Source organism: Mirounga leonina, unplaced genomic scaffold (assembly GCF_011800145.1).
Source record: "Mirounga leonina isolate KUSES-001 unplaced genomic scaffold, KU_Mleo_1.0 Mir_93, whole genome shotgun sequence".
NCBI classification, from domain to species: domain Eukaryota; kingdom Metazoa; phylum Chordata; class Mammalia; order Carnivora; family Phocidae; genus Mirounga; species Mirounga leonina.
Genome location: NW_023270854.1, coordinates 55927168 through 55950893, shown reverse-complemented (window position 1 = coordinate 55950893; position 23726 = coordinate 55927168). Strand labels below are relative to the sequence as shown.

The following is a 23726-nucleotide window of genomic DNA, read 5'->3' as shown; positions in this document are numbered from 1 at the left end:
GTCATAAAGAAAAGAAAGGGGGGGGCGGGGAAGATTGGATTTTGACATGTTTATTTTGCACTTCTAATGACAGCACCGAATTTAAAGAAAAACAAATCTAGTTTTATTCCAAAGTTCTCTCATTCACAAAGTTGTTTCCTTCTGTCTGTTAATTTTGTATCCTGGTCCTAAAATGAGGAGAGAACAGTAAAAGAGCCAATTAAAATATGGTAGAAATGACATTTTAAGGTAATTGTCTATAAGAGGTTTACCTAAAATGTGTATCATATGTATCCCGTGTGCCAAGGAAACTTCAATGCCCCAAACTTTGCTTGCTACTTCACAAAATTATCAACTGACTGGATGTTTGAGTGATGGATATTCTAAAATCAGAAGTGATTCGTGTCTGTGGTAGTAATTGGCTTTCCAGTAAATAATAACTTCTATATTCTTGGGTAATAAATATTAATTCAAATGATCATTTTGAATTTTATTTTCTAATAATGTCATAAGAAATAAAGCTTTGAAGCACAAATTCACTACTTTTATGGGGATAATTGAGAAATATTACTGAGCAAATACACTTAACTCTTTTTAAATATAATTTGACTCATAACCTAAAACACTTTTGTCTGCGAAAAGCTCTTTTCCGTCACGTAAGAGAGAAAACATTCCTCCGGTCACTGTTTAGTGACAACCACAGAGGCAGTAAGTGCTTGTATGGAGAATTTCCGGGGGCCGGGGCGGGGGTCCCGTGGGGTATCTGGGTCCCCTGCAGATTATGCGCCGAGGTCCAGCAGAGAGGAGCCAATCTTTCTGTGGAGAGGAGAGACTTGACTTCTCCAAGTATGTTGGAAATTAACCTCCACTGTTGGAGAGTTAGACTCTGTATTTTTCAGATGCCTGTGCCTGAGGTGGACTTAATATATTTAAGTTAAGACAGCAGCCCGCATGGAAATTCCTGTCTGGATTCCTCTGTAGAGAGTGGTGTTTGATGTACGTCTACTTTATGTGACACTGTTTATGTGCATTCCAGTGATCATTAACAAAGGCCACTTGGTGGAAAACCGTGATGAAGGTGGATTTTGAAATGGCTGTATCAGCTGCAGGTTTGGCAAGACCACAGTGACTCTGAGTCTAGTGAAAACTGCATCATCAGCTTGTGTTCAGCCAACCTTATATGGAGAGAAAAGGCAGTTTAGTCAACTATGTACAAAAAAAAAAAAAAAAGCAACAGAAATATGGATTTTATTGGGCAAACGTTTAAGATTCTATATACTAACATAGAATCCCTCACTTTTTCTGTGTTAGGTGCTAATGCCTGCTTATGAATGCACACTTGGTGAATCAGAGCTTGTATTAATTTGCTAGGCCTGCCATAGCAAATACCAAAGACTGGGTGGCTTACACAAGAGAAATTTATATGCCCGGCGTTCTGGAGGCTAGAAGCAAGGTCAATGTGTCGGCAGGGTTGATTTCTTCTGGAACTTATCTTGTTGGCTTGCAGATGGCATCTCACTGTGTCCCCATGGTCACCCTTAAGTCTGTGTGCATCTGTGTCCTAATCTTTTTCTGAAGTCCCCGGTCATACTAGATTAGGGCTCACCTGCATGGCCTCATTTGACTTGAATTACCTCTTGACCCTGTCTGCAGATAGAGTCACATTCTGAGGTAGTAGGGGTTAGGACTTCAGCATATGAATTTTGGGGAGTCACGATTTGGTCAATAACATGGCTTCAGTGAGGACAAACTATGTTTAGATGCTTCATACATTCCTCTTCCTCTTTCGTAGATTTACAGCCCACAGTCCCTCTCTTGGTTTGTTTTTTGGTCTCCAATTTGGGGACCTTGAGGACTATTGAGAGATTGTGAGAACAATGCCCAGCTTCACAGCCCAAGGCCTTGATCAAGATAAGAGTTAAACATTTCCTTCCTTGAGGGACTGTCCTGAAGTTTCTCCCTGTTCTTCCATTTGGTGTTATTTTCTTGTAGACGGCTAAGCTCTCAGTATGAAAGCTGACAAGAGTTTGAGGAAAATACAAGAGCATGGTATTGCAATAATGGAAAAACTGGGTTAGTACCCACCAGTTGCCCCAGACTGGAACTTAGCCCTTCCTTTTCCTTGCCATCTGTACCAGCATGGCATAGTGATTGAGAACAGACTGCTGGGCTCAAAGCCCTATAGTATACATTTTTTTTTAAAAGATTTTATTTGTTTATTTGACACAGAGAGAGAGGGAGTGCACACAAACAGGGGGAGTGGCAGAGGGAGAGGGAGAAGCAGGCTCCCTGTAGAGCAGGGAGCCCGATGTGGAGCTTGATCCCAGGACCCTGGGATCATGACCTGAATGGAAGGCAGACACTTAACTCACTGAGCCATCCTGGCATCCCTGTGGTATACATTTTAGTACCTGTGAGATCATGGGATTACATAACCTTTCCATGCCTCGGTTTTCTCATCTGTAAAGTGGCAGAAGTAACAATAATGTACTTCATAAGAAGAATTTAGTGGTAGGATTAGAAAAGCCAATAATTCTAATGAAACATTAATAATTCTAATAAAGCACTTGGCATTGTCCCTGGCCACAGTAAGTACTCCATAAGCATTAGCTGTCATTCATCTTTGTTTCTCACACACCCTCCCATCCCCACCCCCCCACCCCCGGCTCATCCCAGGCTCTCGCAATAGAAACTCCAGAGTTAGCTGCCACTGCATTTCTTTAGATATGAGCCCAGTGTTCAAGTGAACATAGGAGTCTTTTATTTGGGTATCACAAAAAGGAAGTTCAGCAACCTTAGGTGTGTGTGGACATTTGGGGGCCAGCGCTCTTATTGGGACCTGCGACTCAGTAGCTTGTCTCTTAATATCTCTATACATCAGTTTCCAAATATGTAAAATGGGCACAACAATCATTGGAACTCAAGGAGTTGTTTGGGATTAAATGAGATGATACACATAAAGTTCTTAACATGCATGAAGTCATCCTATTAGTTCTTTCCATTTTAAATGTGAAACTGGAAAACAGAAGGTAAATACATTTCATTTCAGCTGTCTTTGTGAATTTCCTTTCCTTCTATCCCTCTCTAATTGGCTGCCCCCTCATGCTGTCTCACTGGGCACCTCCATTTTTTTTTTAAAGATTTATTTATTTATTTATTTGAGAGACAGATCACAAGTGGGGGAAGGGTAGAAGGAGAGACTCTCAAGCAAACTCCCTGCTGACCTTGGAGACCCACATGGGGCTCAATCCCATGACCCCAAGATCATGACCAGAGCTGAAATCAAGACTCAGATGCATAACCGACTGAGCCACCCAGGCACCCCTGGGCACCTCCATTTTTTAGAGTCAAGTTTAACATATTCCATCAATGATGAATGATCAAGGTTCCATGATATTGGAGTTCTACTTCTATGATGAAAATATTTGTAAAGCAATTGGACAAGCAATGAGTAAAGATGAGATGTTCTCTCTTCGCTATGAAAACCGGTGGAAAACTATGAAGGATGGAGTCTGTCAGCATGCTCCAGGACAGCACTAGATCTTTGTAAAGGTGGAAGTGTCGCACCAAGCTGTATAACAAACTCTGGATATACTTTGGGACTGGTTCTAGAGGAGACAGTAAGATTAATTGCCAAGTACTTCTCAGAAGTGTTCAGTACTTCAGTAACATTAAAATTTAGTAAATCAGGGAAACATAAATTATGAAATATATGAATTATAAAATTGGGGGACAAGTTTCTTTAAAATAAACACTGAAAAATAAAACTCATGTAATTGTGTTCATGGGAGAATTTTCTGGAGATGTTTATGCTGGGACAAAATAGTCTTTGCATTATTTTAATTTTTTTAAAGATTTTATTTATTTATCTAACAGAGAACCAGCACAAGCAGGGGGAGTGGCAGGCAGAGGGAGAAGCAGGCTCCCCACTGAGCAAGGAGCCTGATGTGGGACTCGAACTTGATCCCAGGACCCCTGGATCATGACCTGAGCCAAAGGCAGACACTTATCCAACTGAGCCCCCCAGGCACCCTGCATTATTTTAACTTTTAAAGGTGGTCTTAATTGATAAAAATGGTTCTAGATTTTTAAACATGGGCTATTCAGTTCTACCTTAGCAGAGACACAGTTGCTCATTTTCCTCATTACTGAAACCCGAGAACATTGTTTTACTTCTAATGTGCTTTAAAAAAAGTGATTGCATTTTGAAGGAAAATAGCACGTGAATATGGGTCGTCAAAATAGACACACTTCTATCGCTTGCAGACTGAGTTTGGTTGGAGGCTGTTGAATAGAGTTACAATAATGAAAGATAATTGTCTCTCCCAGAGAACGATTCAGTAGGTGAATGTAAAATTATTTGGCTTATGGTGGGTTAGCATTGAGGTACTCTTGTGTTCCTGGAATTGGAGAGGACTAAAATGGAAGAAGCTGACAACAAAGACCACAAAAACAAAAAACCCAGAAGCAATAAGACTCAGAATAAGTGAATAATAACTTCCTTCCCAGAACATACACATATATATGTATACAGACACACACAGACATACACTAAACACATATATGTGTGTACCCATTTATATACATATACTACATATGTATCTTAAAAATAAAAAAAAAATATTTGACTTTGGTTTAAAAAAAATCACCTCTATTAATTTGGGTTATAGGAAATCTGGAGTAAATAGCAGTTCACATGGAAAAAAACATTTTTTTGTATTATTGTTGCTTGCAACCCTAACCCTAATCTAGGTTTACTAACAGAAAAGTGAATGCTTGCTAAGGCTGAATTACTGAAACAAAGGACATAATATTTTTACTATGTTTTTCCCAATTCAGAAAAACATTTGGAGTTTTATATTCAGCTCATTTTAAAGTTAGGTTGTGTCCAGAGCATCATGACAGGCAATGAGGTCTTTTTTTTTTTTTTTTTAAGATTTTATTTATTTATTTGAGAGAGAGAGCCTAAGAGGAGGTAGGGTCAGAGGGAGAAGCAGACTCCCTGCTGAGCAGGGAGCTTGATGCAGGACTCGATCCCTGGACTCCAGGATCATGACCTGAGCCGAAGGCAGTTGCTTAACCAACTGAGCCACCCAGGCACCTAAGGCAATGAGGTCTTTTGAAATGATAAGTATTTTCAGGTAAACAGAAAGTTGAAGCTGAGAACTTTGGATTCTGGAGATGATATATGATTGTTGTATTTAAATGTTTGCAGGAGAGTTACATGAAATGGAATCAGCATCTTTTCTGCAGCTCCAGAGAATGGAATTTATGAGGCACCTTGAGAATCAATTCAGGGAAAGATCCCCTAGCAGAGGAAATTTCCATAAAACAAAAGAACTATCTTAAGAGCAAACGAATTTCCTGTCACTGGAGTGTTCCAAGAGGGGCTGGTTGGTGGACAGATGATTCCTTCTTAGTGCTGAATTTGGGGCTGCATAGCAACAAGAGTCCCTTCCAAATCCAAGATTTACCTGGCTGGTCTCCTCATACTGTTAGTGGTCATCTACATCCTATTTTCCCCTGTATGCCAGCTCTACACTTTCTTTTTATTTCTTTCTAAATGAGTAGTTTTTAATCTTTCAGAACAGTTTTTAATGCTTACAGAAAAATGAGTGTAAAATACAGAGTCCCCTATCCCCCTCGCTCCTCTGCATCCATTCCCCTTCTTATTCACAACTTGCATTAGTGTAAAACATTTGTTTCAACTGATGAGCTGATACAGATATATTGTTACTAATTAAGTCCCTCATTTACATTATTTCACTCTTTGTGTTGCACATTCTATGGGTTTTAACAAATGTATAATGACAGGTGTCTACAATTACATATCCTACAGAATAGCTTCACTGCCCTAAGAATCCTCTGTGGTCCCTTAGTCCACTTTCCTTCCCCCCACGTTTGGCAACTACTGATCTTTTTACTGTCTCTGTATTTTTACCTTATCCAGAATGCCGTATTTGTGAAATTATATAGTATGTAGCCTTTTCAGATTGGTTCTTTGACTTAGCAACATGGATCTAAGATTCCTCTGTATCTTTTTGTAGTGTGAGAGCTTATTTCTTTTTATCACTGAATAACATTTTAGTGTACAGATGTATCCCACTTTGTTCATCCATTCGCCTTTGGACATTTTCCATTCATTTAGGTAAATACCAAGGAGTGCAGTTGCTGGGTTGTATGGTAAGAATAGGGTTAGCTTTTAAAGAAACTGACAAACTGCATTCTAAAGTGGCTTTACCATTTTGCCTTCCTATCAGCAATTCACTGGAGTTCCTGTTTTTCCACATCCTTGTCAGCTTTCCTTATTGTTCATGCTTTGGATTTACGTCATTCAAACAGGCACATACGAAGTGGACTGACTTTTTTCCCTCATATTCAGATGCATTATTTCCAAATTACTATAAGAAATACACTTAAGCTACCACTGGTGTAATGTAATATCACTATGATCATTCAGGATCCAGATGGCAAGACACCGGAAGTAAGAGAACAAGCACTTATGTTAATTTCAAAATTATTAATGATGATTGTAATAATACACATTTATTTGTGAATACTTTTTTGAGTTTATTTTGAAAAGCGATGCCACCAGGAGAACATTCACAAGACCTATTTCTGATCAACATTCATACGGAATTACACTCAAAAGCATGAGGAGGCATTGGTGGTCATCAGACAATCCTTCTCTCAAGAGGCACTTTATTTTTGAGCAGTGGCTACTGCTTCTTGATTGAGATTTCTCAGTGTCTTTGTTTCAGGTCTTTCAAGTTGCCTACATCATCATCAAAGCTGCTAATGCCCCTCGACCTGGAAACTGGATTTTGGAGCGTTCTCTGGATGGCATCACGTTCAGCCCCTGGCAGTATTATGCAGTTAGTGACACGGAGTGTTTGACGCGTTACAATATCACTCCAAGACGGGGGCCACCCACCTACAGGGCGGATGACGAAGTGATCTGCACCTCCTACTATTCTAGACTGGTACCACTTGAGCATGGAGAGGTACTGTGCCCACCGCAGTGATGTCTGTTTTTTCTCCCGAACCCTCACCTCAGATGTAAAGATAGCCGTTGTAAGAGCCAACATTGAACACTCCAAGTTAATCTCTCTTAGTACAGATTATAGGGATCTTTAATCTAACTATCTAGCTGTGTTCAAGATATTGACGGGAGTATCCTGATGATTGATGTCATAACCCATACATTTCACCTTACTGATTTCTTCCTTTCAAGAATAGCCTTCAGTCTTCTGTCTGCTGTGACTCAGTAACTCTATCAGAGCCTCTTAAAGCATTCTTTCCCATGACACCAGAGCAAGAACATTTGTTGAATTATTAGAGGGAGAGCTAAAACGCCTCTAAAAGAAGTAGTTTCTAGTTTTCTCTGTGAAGTTCTCCTCTTTGGAGGTGTTGAGGATTGGAGATAGCTTGTGAAGTATTCCAGCTCAGTGCTCACCATGCCCAGAGGGGCATACACACTTCATTAAAGTCAGAGTATGATCAAAAACAAGCCATTCTTTTTTTTTTTTTCCTTTCTTTTTTTCATTTTCTTCTTCTTCTTTTCTTAATGGAGGAAGCAGTGTGGGGGGCTGTGGGGAAGGGCAGAGGGAGAGAGAGAATCTTAAGTAGGCTCCACACCCAGTGCAGAGCCCAGTGATGGGCTCGATCTCACGATCCTGAGATCATGACTTGAGCCAAAATCAAGAGTCAAACAGTTAACTAACTGAGCCACCCAGGCGCCCCCAAAGAACAAGCCATTCTTTAGTAGCGCCTGACTTGAGATAAAACTGCAAAACCTCTCCTGACGACTCTTCACAGCAGGAATTCTGCAGCAAGCCTGCATTGTTTCAAGAGCAGAGATTAAGAGAGTGGGTATACAAAACTTTCTGGCACCTTCTCTCACTCTCCCCAGTCTGTTCTGGACATTAAGAATTTGTTTCAGCGGAGTCATAGCCTAATGATGCATGTTAAAATACCCTCAACACTGGGAGAAGTGGTCCCATTAAGTTTTCTAGCAATCTCTGAGATGCCAGAATGCATAACTTTAAATTAATTGAAGATACTTTGGAATCATGGTGTTCACAAGTAGTAATTAACAAATGTTGGGTTTCGGGCGCCTGGGTGGCTCAGATGGTTAAGCGTCTGCCTTCGGCTCAGGTCATGATCCCGGGATCCTGGGATCGAGTCCCACATCGGGCTCCCTGCTCCTTGGGAGCCTGCTTCTCCCTCTGCCTCTCTCTCTCTCTGTGTTTCATGAATAAATAAATAAAATCTTTAAAAAAAAAAAAAAAACAAATGTTGGGTTTCTACAAGAGTCTAGTTGTTTGGTTTGATTTTAGATGGTATCATTATGTCCTGAAGTTAAACAATCAGGGCTATATTTTTGCATGCTTAAAATTGACATTCGTTCGTTTTGATGTCTTTATCTTTAGATTCATACATCACTAATCAATGGCAGACCAAGCGCTGATGATCTTTCACCCAAGTTGTTGGAGTTTACTTCCGCACGATACATTCGCCTTCGCTTACAGCGCATTAGAACCCTCAATGCCGATCTCATGACCCTCAGCCACCGTGACCCTAAAGACCTTGATCCTATTGTTACAAGACGAGTAAGTCTATGGCAGGGCTCCCCCATTGTGAAAAGTTTATTTTGTTTAAGGAAAATAGACTTTTCTTTTTGATTGGCTTTATCCTCCCAGGTTGGCCTTTTTTTTCTTATTTCACTGAAAATCATTACATATGCTTTATTTAACGTGCCACCTTTCTAAACTAGGGGATGGTTCTGACATTGTGCCCTTGGGCTCCCTCCCCCCATCCCATAATGCCATTCTGTAGTAAATGTTGTGGTATTGCTCTTCACACTGTGGTCTGACTCCACATCTGATCTTCAGCAAGTAAGCTGTTGTTTTTTCACTTAAAAGGAAATTTTAAAGTTTGAGTTATAATTTACATTCAAGAAGATGTACAGATTTTAAGTGTATAGTAAATGTACAAGGCTTGTGTGGACAAACATTTTCAAATCCCTTGGATAAACTAGGAGTGGAATTACTGAGTTATGGGGTAACTGTGTGTTTAATATTTAAGAATTTGTGAAGCCTTATGGAAAATTGTACCATTTTGCAGACCAGCAACATGTGAGAGTGCTGTTGTATGACACACTGTCACAGATTTGTGTTGTCAATCCATTTTCACATCAGCCATTCTGATGTGCATATGGTGACAGCTCCTTGTGATGTTAATTTGCATTTCCCTGATGACACATGTGAGCAGGTGCTTATTGGTATCTGATCGAATATTTTTGTCCATTTTTCATTTGGGTCATTTTGTCTCCTTATTACAGAGCTATAAAAGACTTTTAGATATTTTGTGTACAAGTCCTTTGTCAGATATCCACATTGCAAATATCTTCTCTGTCTGGAGCTTGCTTATTCACTTTCCCATGACATTTGATAGGTTTTAATTTTAATGAAGTCCAATGTATTATTTTTTCTTTAATACTTAATGCTTTCTGTGCCTTTCTGAAAATGACTTTTTAAATTCCAGGTTTGCAAAGATGTTATGCTTTATAGTTTTAGCTTTTACATTTATTGTCTTTCAAATTAATTTTTGTGTTTGGTGTGAAGTAGAGGTCAAGGCTCTTTGTTTCCCTGTATATGCATGCAATTGTTCGGCACCATTCGTCTTTATGCCAATAACAAACTTTTTCAATTGCTGTGGTTTTTTAGACTTAAGTCTTGAAGTCAGGTACTAAAATAGTCCAAATGAGTTCTTTTTCAATATCTCTGGCAATTCTAGATTCATTTTGTCTCCTTATAAATTTTAGGATGGGTTTGTTACTTTCTGCCCCCCCCCAAAAAATCCTGCCAAGATTTTCATTGGGATTCCACTGGATTAATAGATCAGTTTGGGAAGGATTGTGGAAGACACTTTGATAATATTGGATCATCTAATCCATGAACATGCTGTATCTCTCCACCTGTCTGGGTCCTCTGTAGTTTCTCCTGGCAATGTTTTATTATTTGTTTATTAGTACATCTATTATTCAATGTATTCTTAATATACATTTTTGCCTGTTAGCCTTAATAGATTGCTTTCTAAATTTTATTTTCCATTTCTTCATTGCTAGTGTATAGAAATACAGTCCATTTTTTAATTGATTTTACATATTAAGACATTGCTAAAGTCACAGATTATTTCTAGTGGGTTTTGTTTTTTGTTTTTTGTTTTTTGTTGTTGTTGTTGTTGTTTTAGGTTTTCCCAAGTACACAATAATATCATCTACAAATAATGAGAGTTTGGCCTTACTGTGCACTTTTTATGTCTTTGATTTCTTTTTCCTTGCATTATTGAGCTGGCTGGCACCTCCCATAGATGTGGAATGGAAATGGTGAGAACAGATTGTAAGAGGAAAACACTTAATCTTTCACTGCTAGCTCTCAGGTTTTCATGGATTCCCTTTATTATGGCTGAGCAGATTCTCTTCTACTGGCTTGCCAGCTTTTTTTAATGAATGGTGGTAAATTCTGTAACGTGTTTTGTGACTCTATTGAAATGATCAAATGTTTTTGTTCTCCTTTATTCTGTTAATATGGTGATTTACATTTACTAATTTTTGTGTGTTGAACTAACTTTGCATTTGGGGGGAAAATTCTACTTGGCCATGAGTTATTATCCTTTGTATAAAGTACTATATTCAACTGTATAGTGCTGTATTCAGTATTTTTTAGGGTTATCAGTTATGGGTTTTGAATATGACTGCCTGGTATGAGGTGCAGCCAAGTTAAGAATTTGTTTTAGACTCATTTGTTTTCTGTTGGTGAGTTCATTTGGGCATTATTTGTTTTAAATCAACACAAGGATTTTTGTGCATGAAATATAATTTAAAGTGTGTCTCTAATTATTTTTTAGGTTACCAATAACTGCTGAGCTATATGTTGGAGAGCCCAACATTTTCTTTGAACTGAAATAGAAGAGGCCTTAATTTTTATTTGTCACTTTCTTTTTCCTTAGTATTACTATTCAGTCAAAGACATTTCTATTGGAGGAATGTGTATTTGTTATGGCCATGCTAGTAGCTGTCCATGGGATGAAACTACAAAGGTGAGTTCTAGTATTTTACAGTTTATTAAAACTTTAAAATAGGAGTTACAGCTATAGTGTTTGCCTTACTGTTTTTTTACTCAAGTCAGATGTTGAAAGGTATAAAATCATGGTGCAAAAAATATTTTTCAGATAATTTAACTGATTTCATTTTTTTGAACAATTTTATTCCACTTTCTTTGGAGGATATATTTCTTTTTTGTTTTGTTTTGTTTTGTTTTCCTAGTATGTCCAGCACAAAGAAGATTTTTTTCATCATGATAAGCATACTCTTTAATCTCTATCACCTATTTCCTATTTCACCCATTACTCCACACCCCTCCCTCTGATAACCATCAGTTTGTTATCTGTAATTAAGAGTCTGTTTCTTGGTTTGCCTCTGTCTCTCTTTTTTTTACCTTTGCTCATTTGCTTTTTTTCTTAAATTCTACATGAGCATATGGTATTTGTCTTTCTCTGGCTGACTTATTTCACTTGGCATTACACTCCCTAGCTCTATCCATGTTGCAAATGGCAAGACTTCATTCTTTTTTATGGCTGGATAATATTCCATTGTATAGATACGTACTGCTTCTTCTTAATTCATTCATCTATTGATGGACACTTGAGCTGCTTCCATAGTTTGGCTATTGTAAATAGTGCTGCAATAAACATAAGGTGCGCGTCTCCCTTTGAATTAGCATTTTTGTATTTATTAGGTAAATACCCAGTAGTGCAATTACTGGATCATAGGGTAGTTCTATTTTTAATTTTTCAAGGAACCTCCGTACTGTTTTCCAGAGTGGCTGCACCAGTTTGCATTCCTACCAAGAGTACAAGAGAGTTCCCCTTTCTCTGGATCCTTGCCAGCACTTGTTGTTTCTTGTGTTGTTGATTTTAGCCATTCTGACGGATGTGAGATGGTATCTCATTGTAGCTTTGATTTGCATTTCCCTGATGATGAGTGATGTTGAGCATCTTTTCATGTGTCTATTAGTCATCTGGATGTCTTCTTTGGAAAAATATCTGTTCATGTCTTCTGCCCATTTTTTAATTGGATTATTTGTTTTTTGGGTGTTGAATTGTATCAGTTCTTTATATATTTTGGATACTAACTCTTTATTGGATATGTCATTGCAAATGTCTTCTCCCATTCAGTAGGTTGCCTTTTAGTTTTATTAATTGTTTGATTTGCTGTGCAGAAACGTTTTATTTTGATGTAGTCCCAATAGTTTATTTTTGCTTTTATTTCCCTTGCCTTAGGAGACATATCTAGGAAATTGTTACTATGGTCTATGTCAGAGAAATTACTGCCTGTGCTCTCTTCAAGGATTTTTATGGTTTCAGGTCTCACATTTAGGTCGTTAATCCATTTTGACTTTATTTTTGTGTATGGTAAAAGAAAGTGGTCCAGCATCATTCTTTTGCATGTAGCTGACCAATTTTCCCAACACCCATTTGTTGAAGATACTGTCTTTTTCCCTTTGTATATTCCTTCCTCCTTTGTCAAAGATTAATTGACCATATAATTGTGGGTTTATTTCTTGGTTTTCTATTTGAGTCCATTGATCTATAGTACCATACTGTTTTAATTACTACCACTTTGTCATATAACTTGAAATCTGGAATTGTGATACCTCCTGTTTTATTTTATTTTATTTTATTTTTTTAAAGATTTTATTTATTTATTTGAGACAGAGAGAATGAGAGACAGAGAGCATGAGAGGGAGGAGGGTCAGAGGGAGAAGCAGACTCCCCGCCGAGCAGGGAGCCCGACGCGGGACTCAATCCCGGGACTCCAGGATCATGACCTGAGCTGAAGGCAGTCGCTTAACCAACTGAGCCACCCAGGCGCCGCCTCCTGTTTTACTTTTAATTTTCAGGATTGCTTTGGCTGATTGAGATCTTTTTTTTTTTTTATTTGAGAGAGAGAGAATGAGAGAGAGCACATGAGAGGGGGAAGGGTCAGAGGGAGAAGCAGACTCCCTGCCAAGCAGGGAGCCCAATGCGGGAATCGATCCAGGGACTCCAGGATCATGACCTGAGCCAAAGGCAGTCGCTTAACCAACTGAGCCACCCAGGCGCCCTGATTGAGATCTTTTATGGTTCCATACAAATTGCAGGATTGTTCTAATTCTGTGAAAAATGCTGTTGGTATTTTGATAGGGATTCCATTAAATCTGTAGATTTCTTTGGGTAGTATAGGCATTGTAACAACATTCGTTCATCCAATCCATGAGTGTGGAATTTCTTTCCATTTTTTTGTGTCGTCTTGAATTTCTTTCATCGGTGTTTTATTGTTTTCAGAGTACAGATCTTTCACCTTTTTGGTTAAGTTTACTCCTAGATGTTTTATTGTTTTTGGTGTAATTGTAAATGAGATTGCTTTCTTAATTTCCTTTTCTGCGGCTTTATTATTAGTGTATAGCAATGCAAAAGATTTCTGTACATTAATTTTGTATCCTGCAACTTTGCTGAATTCATTTATTAGTTCTAGTGGTTTTTTGGTGGAGTCTTTGGGGTTTTCCATATGTACTAACCTGCCATCTGCAAATAGAGCTTTACTTCTTCCTTACCAATTTGGATGCCTTTTATTTCTTTTATTTCTTTTTTGTTTGGAAGATGTATTTCTAATTAAGTATTTACTGTGAAATGTTTGTGGTAAAATACACATAACATAAAATTTACCATTTTAACCATTTTCAAGTATACAATTCAGTGGCCTAATGATCTTTGAAGATCTTTTCTCTATAAGACTGTCAAGCTAAAACCATGCACAGTTATAAATTATGCTTATATTTTTTAAAAGAATTGTTCCCCTCCTCCCATTTTCTTCCTTTTCCATGTTTGTGGTACTAAATCAAGAGAAAAACAAGTTTACCCATTTTAACATAATACTAAGTGAATAATATGAGACCCTGTCTCCTCTTAAACAATTTATATGAAGCGGCTTGTTATTTTTCCCCCCAGTCTTTGTAATTCTCTGACTCTTGAATAGGATTATCCTCTTTTGAGGCTGAAACCTAGGAAGATCAAGAAAGTTATTAATAAGAGCTTATAAACCCTGAATATCCATGTATCTTATTTGGAAAACTTTTTGTTCATGAACCCATTTTATTTTTAGCTTTGTTTTATTCCTCCTCACTTCTGTTTGTAACCAGGTCGTGTGTGTATATTTTTCTCTAAAAATGAATGTCTCTATGCTTTGATGGAGCCATATGTCCTCAGGTATACTGTCATGCAGGATATGTGACCATAATCAGTTCTTTTAAAAATAAAGTTATGTGGGGCGCCTAGGTGGCTCAGTTGGTTAAGCGTCTGCCTTCAGCACAGGTCATGATCCCAGGGTCCCGGGATGGAGCCCTGCATCGGGTTCCCTGCTCAGTGGGGAGTCTGTTTCTTCCTCCCCTTCTGCCCCTCTTCCTGCTTGTGCACATGCTCGCACACGCTCTCTCTTTCTCTCAAATAAAATCTTAAAAAATAAATAAAGTTACAAAAAATATACAGGTTAATTCCAGATGTCATTTTGTATTCTCCATTTCTAGAAGCTACAGTGTCAGTGTGAGCATAACACCTGCGGAGAGAGCTGCAGTAGGTGTTGTCCAGGGTACCACCAACAGCCCTGGCGGCCCGGCACCGTTTCTGCTGGGAACACATGTGAAAGTAGGTCTACTGAGAATGGAAGGATGTAGTGTTTTTCCTTCTTAACATGCTTACTTTGATGATGACTTAACATTGGGACTAGGATGTAACTTGTTTTTTTAAATATTCAAATAGTTCCCAAAGTTACATACTACCTGAATACGATTTAACGTATTGAGACCTACCTGTATCTTCAGGGATTTGCTATTTTATCTCGGGTTCCTCTTCCCATATATAGATGTATTCTTTACCTAATTTGGATTTAATTTTTAAGTAGGCAATACATTCACACGATTCCAACATCCACCAATATATACAAAATATGTAGTGAAAAATATTCCTTCCACTCTGTCTCCATCCTATGTTCTTCCTGAAATTTTTATGCAAATAAAACATATATCAACATATCCCTACCCCCAATGTAGTTCATACATGGGGCCTGACATGCTTGCATGTTATTCTACATATGGCTTTTATGTTTAACAGTATGTCTTGAAAATCTTTCTGTGTTAGCAATATGAAATGCTGTTCTTATTTTTATTTTATTTATTTTTTTATTTCAATTCCAGTATAATTAACACACAGTGTTATGTTAGTTTCAGGGGTACAATATAGTGATTCAACAATTCTATATATTCATTACTCAGCGCTCATCATGATGAGTGCGTCTTCATCCCCTTCACCTACTTCACCCATCCCCCCACCCAACTCCCTTCTGGTAACCACTAGTTTGTTCTCTATTGGAGTGCTGTTTTTAAAAACAGTACCACTGAATTCCATTAAATGGATGCAATATAATTAAAATAGCTACCTATCCATGGATAGTTCATGTGTTCCCAGTCTTTTTTAACACAAACAGTGATGCGATGATTAAGCCTGTACATATCACTCATAAGTGCAGGTACGTCTGCGGGATTGTGATCCCAGAAGATAGGTTGAGGGGTCAAATGGGTGTACATGTGTATAATTTTGATGACTACTCCCAATCGTCCTCAATAAGATTGCCCATATCCTATTAAATTTACTTATTCTGGAATTTTAACTTAATTTACGGTCATAGAAACTTAGGGAAGGAAGGGTTTTCTTTATATAGGACATAATAAATATATTAATTGAGATGTTAAAATTCTCCTAGAATGTAATTGTCACAATAAAACTCAAGACTGTTACTATGATGAAAGTGTTGCAAATCAGAGGAGAAGTTTGAATACTGCTGGACAGTTCCGAGGAGGAGGGGTTTGCATCAATTGCCTGCAGAACACCGTGGGGATCAATTGTGAAACCTGTATTGATGGATATTATAGACCATACAAGGTGAGAGTGTTTCTTCACCATAGCTGAATTTCATTGCCTTTTCAAGGTGGAAAAGAGATTTCGCCAACGGTCAACTTCAATACTGGAAACTCATTCCCTTCTGTAATATTTCCTTTATATTCTTATTCTGCTAGTAGCATTTTTTGGATATCTGTTTCCTGCTCTATTTGTCCTGTGTTCTTGCTCAGAGTAGGATGTTCACTTGTTATTTAACTTGGATTTGGGGCCCTACTGGCTGTGTAATCTTGGTTTTGTAATACTAACTGTGAATGGGAAGAGTCAGTCAAAAACTATTACAGCTGTATCTTGCCTGTAGGAAGTGCTCAGTCCATCCTCAGCTGACCTAATATGTAGTTACCACCTGGCTCCCTGTGGAGGTCTGGTCTAGGTGATGCTTATACATGGCTGTGAGAGAGAGCGGAGGGGAGCCCCATAACAGTGGTCATGAGAAAGAATGGCACTCTGCTAATGATACTGGCTACTGTCCCATCAAAAAATGTTTGGGACTTTCTGGCGTGAGCTCACATTAATTTCCTGAGACCTACACTCCCTGGGTATACAAAATCATGATAATAGTCACATCTTGAGTGAAAAGCCAGTACCTTGTCATTGGTATTATTGTTGATATTATTGCTAATAATAATTCTAGTAAGACAGTCCAGGACAAACTCTGCCTTTCAGGTGTCTCCTTATGAGGACAACCCTTGTCGTCCCTGTGACTGTGACCCTTTTGGGTCCCTCAGTTCTGTCTGTATTAAAGATGAGCTCCAATCTGGCTTACACAAAGGTAAGTCCTTGATTGGTTTTTGTGCTTGAATTGATTTTTTTTTTTTTTTTGGTGGAAGATTTGTACTGGGTGGAACTATCATAATTGGATAGAAATTGAGTGATATGATTCTCTATTGATTCTTTTGTTTACAAAATACTTACCAAGCAGTTACTATGTGTCGGGCAATTCTTTAGGGCCCAGGAATATGTACTTGAACAAGATGATCAAAATTCCTGCTCACAGACAGACACTCAACGAACACGTACATGCATAATATAACTCTGGGTAGGGAGGAGTCCTGTGGGCATGAAGCAAAATTGGGAGTCATGATTGGAGGGAGATGGGGTGTAAAGAGGGCAATGTTGGGGTGATGAAATGACATTTGAGCAGATAATTGAGCATTTGATGAGAGAAAAAATAAGGCTCAGTTTAAAGCCATATGGGGAACACAGTAAATAGCAATCCCTCTATTTAGCTCTTAGAAGACACTCATAAGGCTTTTGCATACATCATCTCGCAAAGCAAACAAATTTTCCTGCTAACTTTGTAAATGTCAGTGTTCTTTCTGTTACGAAAACTGGCAAAGGACTTGCAAATACCAGAATCTCCTGAAAAGGTTGCATCTGTTCAAAGACTTCTGTGACCTCATCAAATTCTCAGTCACTAGCTGTTAAAATGGATATTGATCAGCTGGGAAGGATGTGCCAACCAGGGGGCCCACCCACAATGCAGAGGGTAATTTACACAATTGAATTAATCCTTACACAGGACTGGTAATGGGATGCTAATGGTAATGAGGATGATGTTGATTGTAGTCACAATTACCCTTGATTAGGTTCATTTTAAGAAATATATCATTTAAACATTCAGCCATAGCAGATATAAATTATTTAATGCATTTTATAGGCAAGGAAGCTGTAGCTCAGAGCAGTTAAGGGACTTGGCTAACGTTACACAGCTGAAAGTTTCAGAGCTGCCATTAAAATCAGGGATAGTGCTCATTGCCCTTTACCATTTCCCTTGTGCTTTCAAAAACAACAACAACAACAACAACAACAACAAACCAACAACAGCTTTATTTTGTGATACAGTTCACTACCATACAATTCACCAGTTTAAAGTGTATGATTCAGTGTTTTTTTGGTATATTTGTGGGTGCAACCATCAACACAGCCCATTATATACCATTTTCATTACCCCATAAAGAAACCCCTTCTCTGTTGGTAATCACTCCCCACTTCCCTCCATGCCCTCCGCCCCAGCCCTAGGCAACCACTGATCTTTCTCTCCACAGATTTGCTCATTCTGGACATTTAATATAAACAGAACCATACAATGTATGGTCTTTTGAGACTGGCTTCTTTTACTTAGCATCATGTTTTCAAGGTTTATCCATGCTGTAGCCTCCATTAGTACTTTGGTCCTTTTTTTTTTCTTTTTCTTTTCTGAATACTACTCTATCGTATGTATGTACCACATTTTATATAGCCATCCATCAGTTCATGAGTATTTCATTTGTTTCCACTTTTTGGTTATTATGAATAATGCTGCTACAAACATTCATGTCTAACTTTTTTGTGGATGTATGTTTTCATTGTTCTTAGATAAATGATTAGGAGTGGAATTGCTGGGTCATAGAGTAACTCTATGTTGCATATTTTGAAAAAGTGCCAAACTGTTTTCCAAAGTCATGGTACAATTTGACATTCCCACCAGACTCTGTTTTTCATCTCTGTTTTCTTTTTTTAAACTAAGGGTTGACAAACTGTGGTCCATGGGCCGTTATCTGGCAAACCACCAGTTTTTGTAAGTAAAGTTGTATTGGAACAGAGCTATGCCCATCTGTTGCCTGCTCCCAAGCACTTAGGGCAAAGTTGAGTAATTGCAACAGAGATCCTTTCGCCAAAAAGCTTGAAATATTTCGTCTCTGGCCCTTTGCAGAAATAGTTTGCCAACCCCTGCTTTAACCTTTTTACCCTCCTTTTGGGCCATTGCCATCCTTTTCTTCCCAGGGAAGTGGCCAGGTCAATGTCCATGCAAGGAAGGCTACACAGGAGAAAAATGTGATCGCTGCCAATTTGGTTACAAGGCTTACCCAGCCTGCATCCGCTGTGAGTGCAGTCGGGCTGGGAGTGTGAACGAGGACCCATGCTCAGAGCCTTGTCTCTGTAAGGTATGCGTGGGGGTTAAAGATGACCCTGAGTTTCTTTTGAGGTATCCTAAGAAAGCAACACATTCCATAGGTTAAGGTGATCAGTTCTTGAGCAAAGCAGCAAGGTTTAAATAGAACTCTGCTTCCCCATACCTTCCTGAGAAGCATGACATTATGTCATAGTCTATGTCCTTGGCCTTAGATGGGCACCCAGTTTGCTTTTTTGGTGCCTTCTGGGCAATGGCCATCTATTCCAGAGGTATTTCTGTGACTTCCAAGATGAAACCAAATACTGCATTTCTTAGGCCTGGGCCATTATCTCTTCTGAGATTCTGTTCCAGCCTAATGTTTAGAGGAGAACCAGATAAATACTAAATTTGTAAAAATGTCAAATAAGGCAGATATGTTATTTTGGATTTCTCTTAAAAAGAAATTGGACAATGATAAAAAACACAGTCATTGGGTACCACGGAGGTGGGGGTTTTTTGCTATCTGATATTAATATCCATTTCCCCATGATAACCATAATTTATGGGACTTCCCATTATATCTTCTGTGCTTCTTCCCATGTAAGCAGAGTCTTGAGCACATTTTATAAGTGACTGAAAATAATCTTGAGCATTTATTAATAAGACAAACAATTATATAGCCCTCCTTGGGTTTTAAAATTCTCGAAAGATCAGCAAAAATGGAAGGTTTCTAACAAAACAATATGAAAAAAGTCATTTCAATATAAATGACCGAGCTCTAGGATCCTGACCCTCATTCTTGCCTACAAAATTAAGTGGTCATAATTTCAAAATATCTGTTTTGGAAATAATGACTTCATGAGGCTTTACATCTCCTCAGAGTATCTATTTATTTACCTGTTTCTCTGGATCACCAAACACCTTTCTTGTTAACGTCACTTTATTCTATCTATCTAGACACACTGGTTTCAAATCTTTTCTCTACTCCATGCAGGAAAATGTTGAGGGAGACAATTGTGACCTCTGCAAGCCAGGATTCTATAACTTGAAGGAGAGAAACCCCGAGGGCTGCTCAGAATGCTTCTGCTTTGGCGTTTCTGACGTCTGTGACAGCCTTTCTTGGTCCATCAGTCAGGTGCGGGTACCTTCCCCGAGTCCGGATTTAAGACACGTGCCACCTCAAAGGAGCTCTCTGGGAGCTGTGTTCTAAAGCAAGGGGGCTGCCTTTCCCTGTACCACCACTCCCGGCCGTTTGTAATGACATTGGCATGGATCAGAGGCAGCCGGCTACTAAAGTGTCACAGAAGTTTCTTTCTTGGTCATGTGCTTGTTCCTACATATATTTCCCTATCCAAATAATAGGATGTTATGATACTGTAGAATGTATCATGTCTCAATTTCTTCTGTATGGAAATGCATCTGGTTGTGGGGTCAGAGGTGAGTTCTGGGACCCACTGCTCCACACTGGTCTCAGGCCAGGACATGGGTTCATGCAGAATCTTCTAGCTCAGAGAACCTGGTGAGGGTAGGAATAACAACAGGTGACATAGGGATTATGAGGGCAGACAACTGATTCCTCAGTTGTTTTGGGAATGAGGAGTCCTAGGGGGATGCCAAATGGTGCCTGGGAGGACAGTGTGATGGCCCGAGGTTAGGGAGGATGGCAGGGCACAGGGCTCATCCGTGGTAACCACCTGGCCTCCCCATGGCCATCTTGGGAAAGCTGTATTCAGGGTAGGGGGGTTGCTAGTCCCTGACTCTCCTTTCCCTCCCTCTCTCCCTCCCTGGCAGGTTGGTGAGGAGTGGGAGCAACATTGGGGAGGGAGTGGGAATCCCAATCAGTACCTAAGAATGAAGGTGAATCCCTGTGGCTACCATGCTGGGGTGATGGCTTGTCATCTCTTTGTAAATGATAAATCAGGAGGATAGGATCTGGAGGTTAATTTTACACATTTTTCAGCTTTTTGGTAAAGCTGTTCAATGCATCTATTAAGATCCTTGCTATTTTTTTTTTTAATCTAAAATATATTATCTGTGTCCGTCACAGTTTTGCTCGCCAACTTGCTTATAATTGATCTGGGGATCTGGAGAGTGTTTGACTCATTCTCAAATTTTCTTGATCCTTTGACAAGTAGAAGGGTCATGAGTCGTGTGGTTCTGTGGCCACAGTGTGTTAACCCCACGGTGTTCTGTCCTTAGCTAAGCTCTCTGGGTCTGTTTCTTCATTGTAGGGATATTAGTACTGGCCTGGGTGAAATCTCAGGGGACTTCAATTTCATATTCTGAAATTCTGAATCTTTTTTTAAGGTGAAAGATATGTCTGGGTGGCTGGTCACCGACCTGATCAGTCCAAGCAAGATCCTGTCTCAGCAAGATGCGCTGGGTGGGCATCATCGGATTAGCATCAACAACACGGTGGTCCTGCAGAGGCTGACTTCCAAGTATTACTGGTTGGCCCCAGAGGCCTACCTTGGAAATAAGGTAGGGCCATCGCCAGAAGTGACATCTTGGGCAAAGATCTCAGAGCACATTAGGAAAGAACTTCTTGTTGGCAATTTAAGTTGTCTCAGGGTCACTCGAGGGTTTGACAGATAATTATACAGCATTTACTTACACCTGACTCACATGGTCTTGCTTAGCCTTGGGTGACTTTATTACATCATTAGACTATGAACTTTGTTCTTGGCCACGTTGGTCATAGGCAGGCTGCTGTAGGAAGTCTTGTCCCCTCCTCCCATGACAGGCTCTCCACTTTCCTCTGCGTTCCTGGATCACTTGGGCCTCTGTGAAGTGTTGGGCAAATCCCTGCTTTGTTTAGTTAGCCCTGTACTTTCCTTAGTCCCAGGGCTCAGTGGAGAGCCTGGCGCAGAAGGAACTTGGGCGGGACAGACTGGGCATTGGGGCTGGTGTCCTGCCAGTTTCATTATCAAGACAGACTCTTTCTCACCTAACATTCACATTTAGCAAAGATAGAATACTTCCCATTTTAAGAAAATGCAAAGTGGTGATTCTACCAAGGGGAAATTTGGTTAATATGATTTAACCTGCCATTGTCCCCTTCTTCCCTACCAATCATGCCACTTCTTTTTTTTTTCTTTTTTCTTTTTTCTTTGAGACAGAGAGGGAGGGAGGGAGAGAGAGCACGAGCGGGGGGAGGGGGCAGACAGAGAGAGAGAAACAGACTCCCCGCTGAGCAGGGAGCCCCATATGGGGCTCCCATCGCAGGACCCCAGAATCATGACCTGAACCAAAGGCAGTTTGGTTCAAAGGTTAGTTTACCTGAGTGAGCCACCCAGGCGCCCCCGATATTGCCACTTCTCTCCAGATTCTGATGATCCGAAAATATACTCCGTAGAATCTATCTCAGTGGCTCAAGCTCCGTGCTTACCTTCCCTGTGCATTTGGTTTGTTTTGAAGTAATGGTCTATGTTTCATCGTAGTGCAGGTCTTATAGCTTGGGAAGTTTCTATTTCACTTATTGGCTATATTTTAATTTTACAACTTGTTTTATTTAGACTTAGGTTTAAGTAGTGTTTATTTTGAAAACGATTCTTTTTTCCCATCAAATTATAATCCTAGAAGATGTGCTCTCTTTATAATGTGGTCTTATCACCAAAGGTCAATGATCTTTTTTTTCCTGTTAAGATCACTCTTCTAATTTTCGGGTGCAAAGACTGGATTCTGAACCTGATATTGTGTCACACACCTGTCACAAAGAACATCTCCATTTTGTATTAAAGGATACGACCAGGAGGAAAAACCTTTAGTCCATCTTTAGCCGATGAGTCCTGTTCCTTATTGTTCTTCTACAAGCAGTGCAAGGAGATCAGAATGTTGGGATTATCATCATGGATCTGACTCCTAAATCCTAAAAAATTAAGTGAAATATACGTCTCCTATGTGACTCACAGAAGTTGATGCTCGTTCACCTTGGGCTTTCTTTAAGAAGGAGCACATCTTTCTTCTGTACATTTAAATCACATCCTGCATTTTGGTAATATTGGTTAAACAACATATTCGTATAATATGCTTTCTTTTCACTGCTTTGCTGTGGACTCCCGTCTGTACCGTGGCCACTCGGACACCTTGCAGCCGGGTTGTTTCCCGACGGATCCTGGCCACCACTTCCTCTTACAGAGGGGCTGTGGTCATGTGCCCTCTGTGTTCACTCTCGCTTACCTCTTTCAGCTGACTGCATTTGGTGGCTTCCTCAAGTACACGGTGTCTTACGATGTTCCCATGGAGATGGTGGACGGGGACCTCATGTCTTACGCTGATGTTATCATTAAGGTAGTTGCTTTCACATTGCTTTGCTGTAGAGCAGAAGGGCTTCTCTGGGGGACAGTTCATGACTCCAAGTGGTAAGGGAGCCCATAGTAGCGGGGAGCACAGGGCCAGGTGGCCGTTCAGCAAGGCTTTGCCTCATCCAGGCACCACCAAGACTGGTGATAATTCTCTTTGGGCCCATTCCTGGAATTGCCTCAGGACAGCACATGGGGCTCTTCCCTCGATCCCCAAAGCTGACCCATCTTTTCACATTGAGAAGGGAGACGGGTTTGCTCTGACGTTGGAAGTACCCTGTCAGCCCTTTGAGTCCCTCTGTCTCCTCCTGCCACGTTGCCACCCACATGAACGCTTAGCCAGTAGTGCTTGGCAGTGTGGGGACGGAAGATGGGTTCCCATTTTTGTCCTCAGCCACTGTACCCTCTCTCCCCTCCGCCCCCATCACTCAAAGACCCAGCTCAACCTCGCTGGAAATTTTCCCAAAGGTAAGAAACCACCTCAGGTTCTAGTCTGCAGTGTCTGCCCCCTCTCCTGG

The 23726-nt window shown here is 39.8% G+C and overlaps 1 protein-coding gene across 1 annotated transcript in view; it reads left to right on the top strand.

Moving 5' to 3' along the window:
• Positions 1 to 23726, top strand: part of LAMA1 (laminin subunit alpha 1) — a 164078-nt gene that overhangs the window by 48582 nt on the left and 91770 nt on the right. Inside the window, exons 4-13 of the mRNA XM_034995743.1 lie at positions 6741 to 6983; positions 8412 to 8591; positions 10993 to 11082; positions 14607 to 14724; positions 15839 to 16017; positions 16699 to 16804; positions 18799 to 18959; positions 19902 to 20042; positions 21215 to 21388; positions 23096 to 23197. Coding sequence (XP_034851634.1) covers positions 6741 to 6983; positions 8412 to 8591; positions 10993 to 11082; positions 14607 to 14724; positions 15839 to 16017; positions 16699 to 16804; positions 18799 to 18959; positions 19902 to 20042; positions 21215 to 21388; positions 23096 to 23197 — 1494 coding nt within the window. The remainder of the gene's footprint in view (positions 1 to 6740; positions 6984 to 8411; positions 8592 to 10992; positions 11083 to 14606; positions 14725 to 15838; positions 16018 to 16698; positions 16805 to 18798; positions 18960 to 19901; positions 20043 to 21214; positions 21389 to 23095; positions 23198 to 23726) is intronic.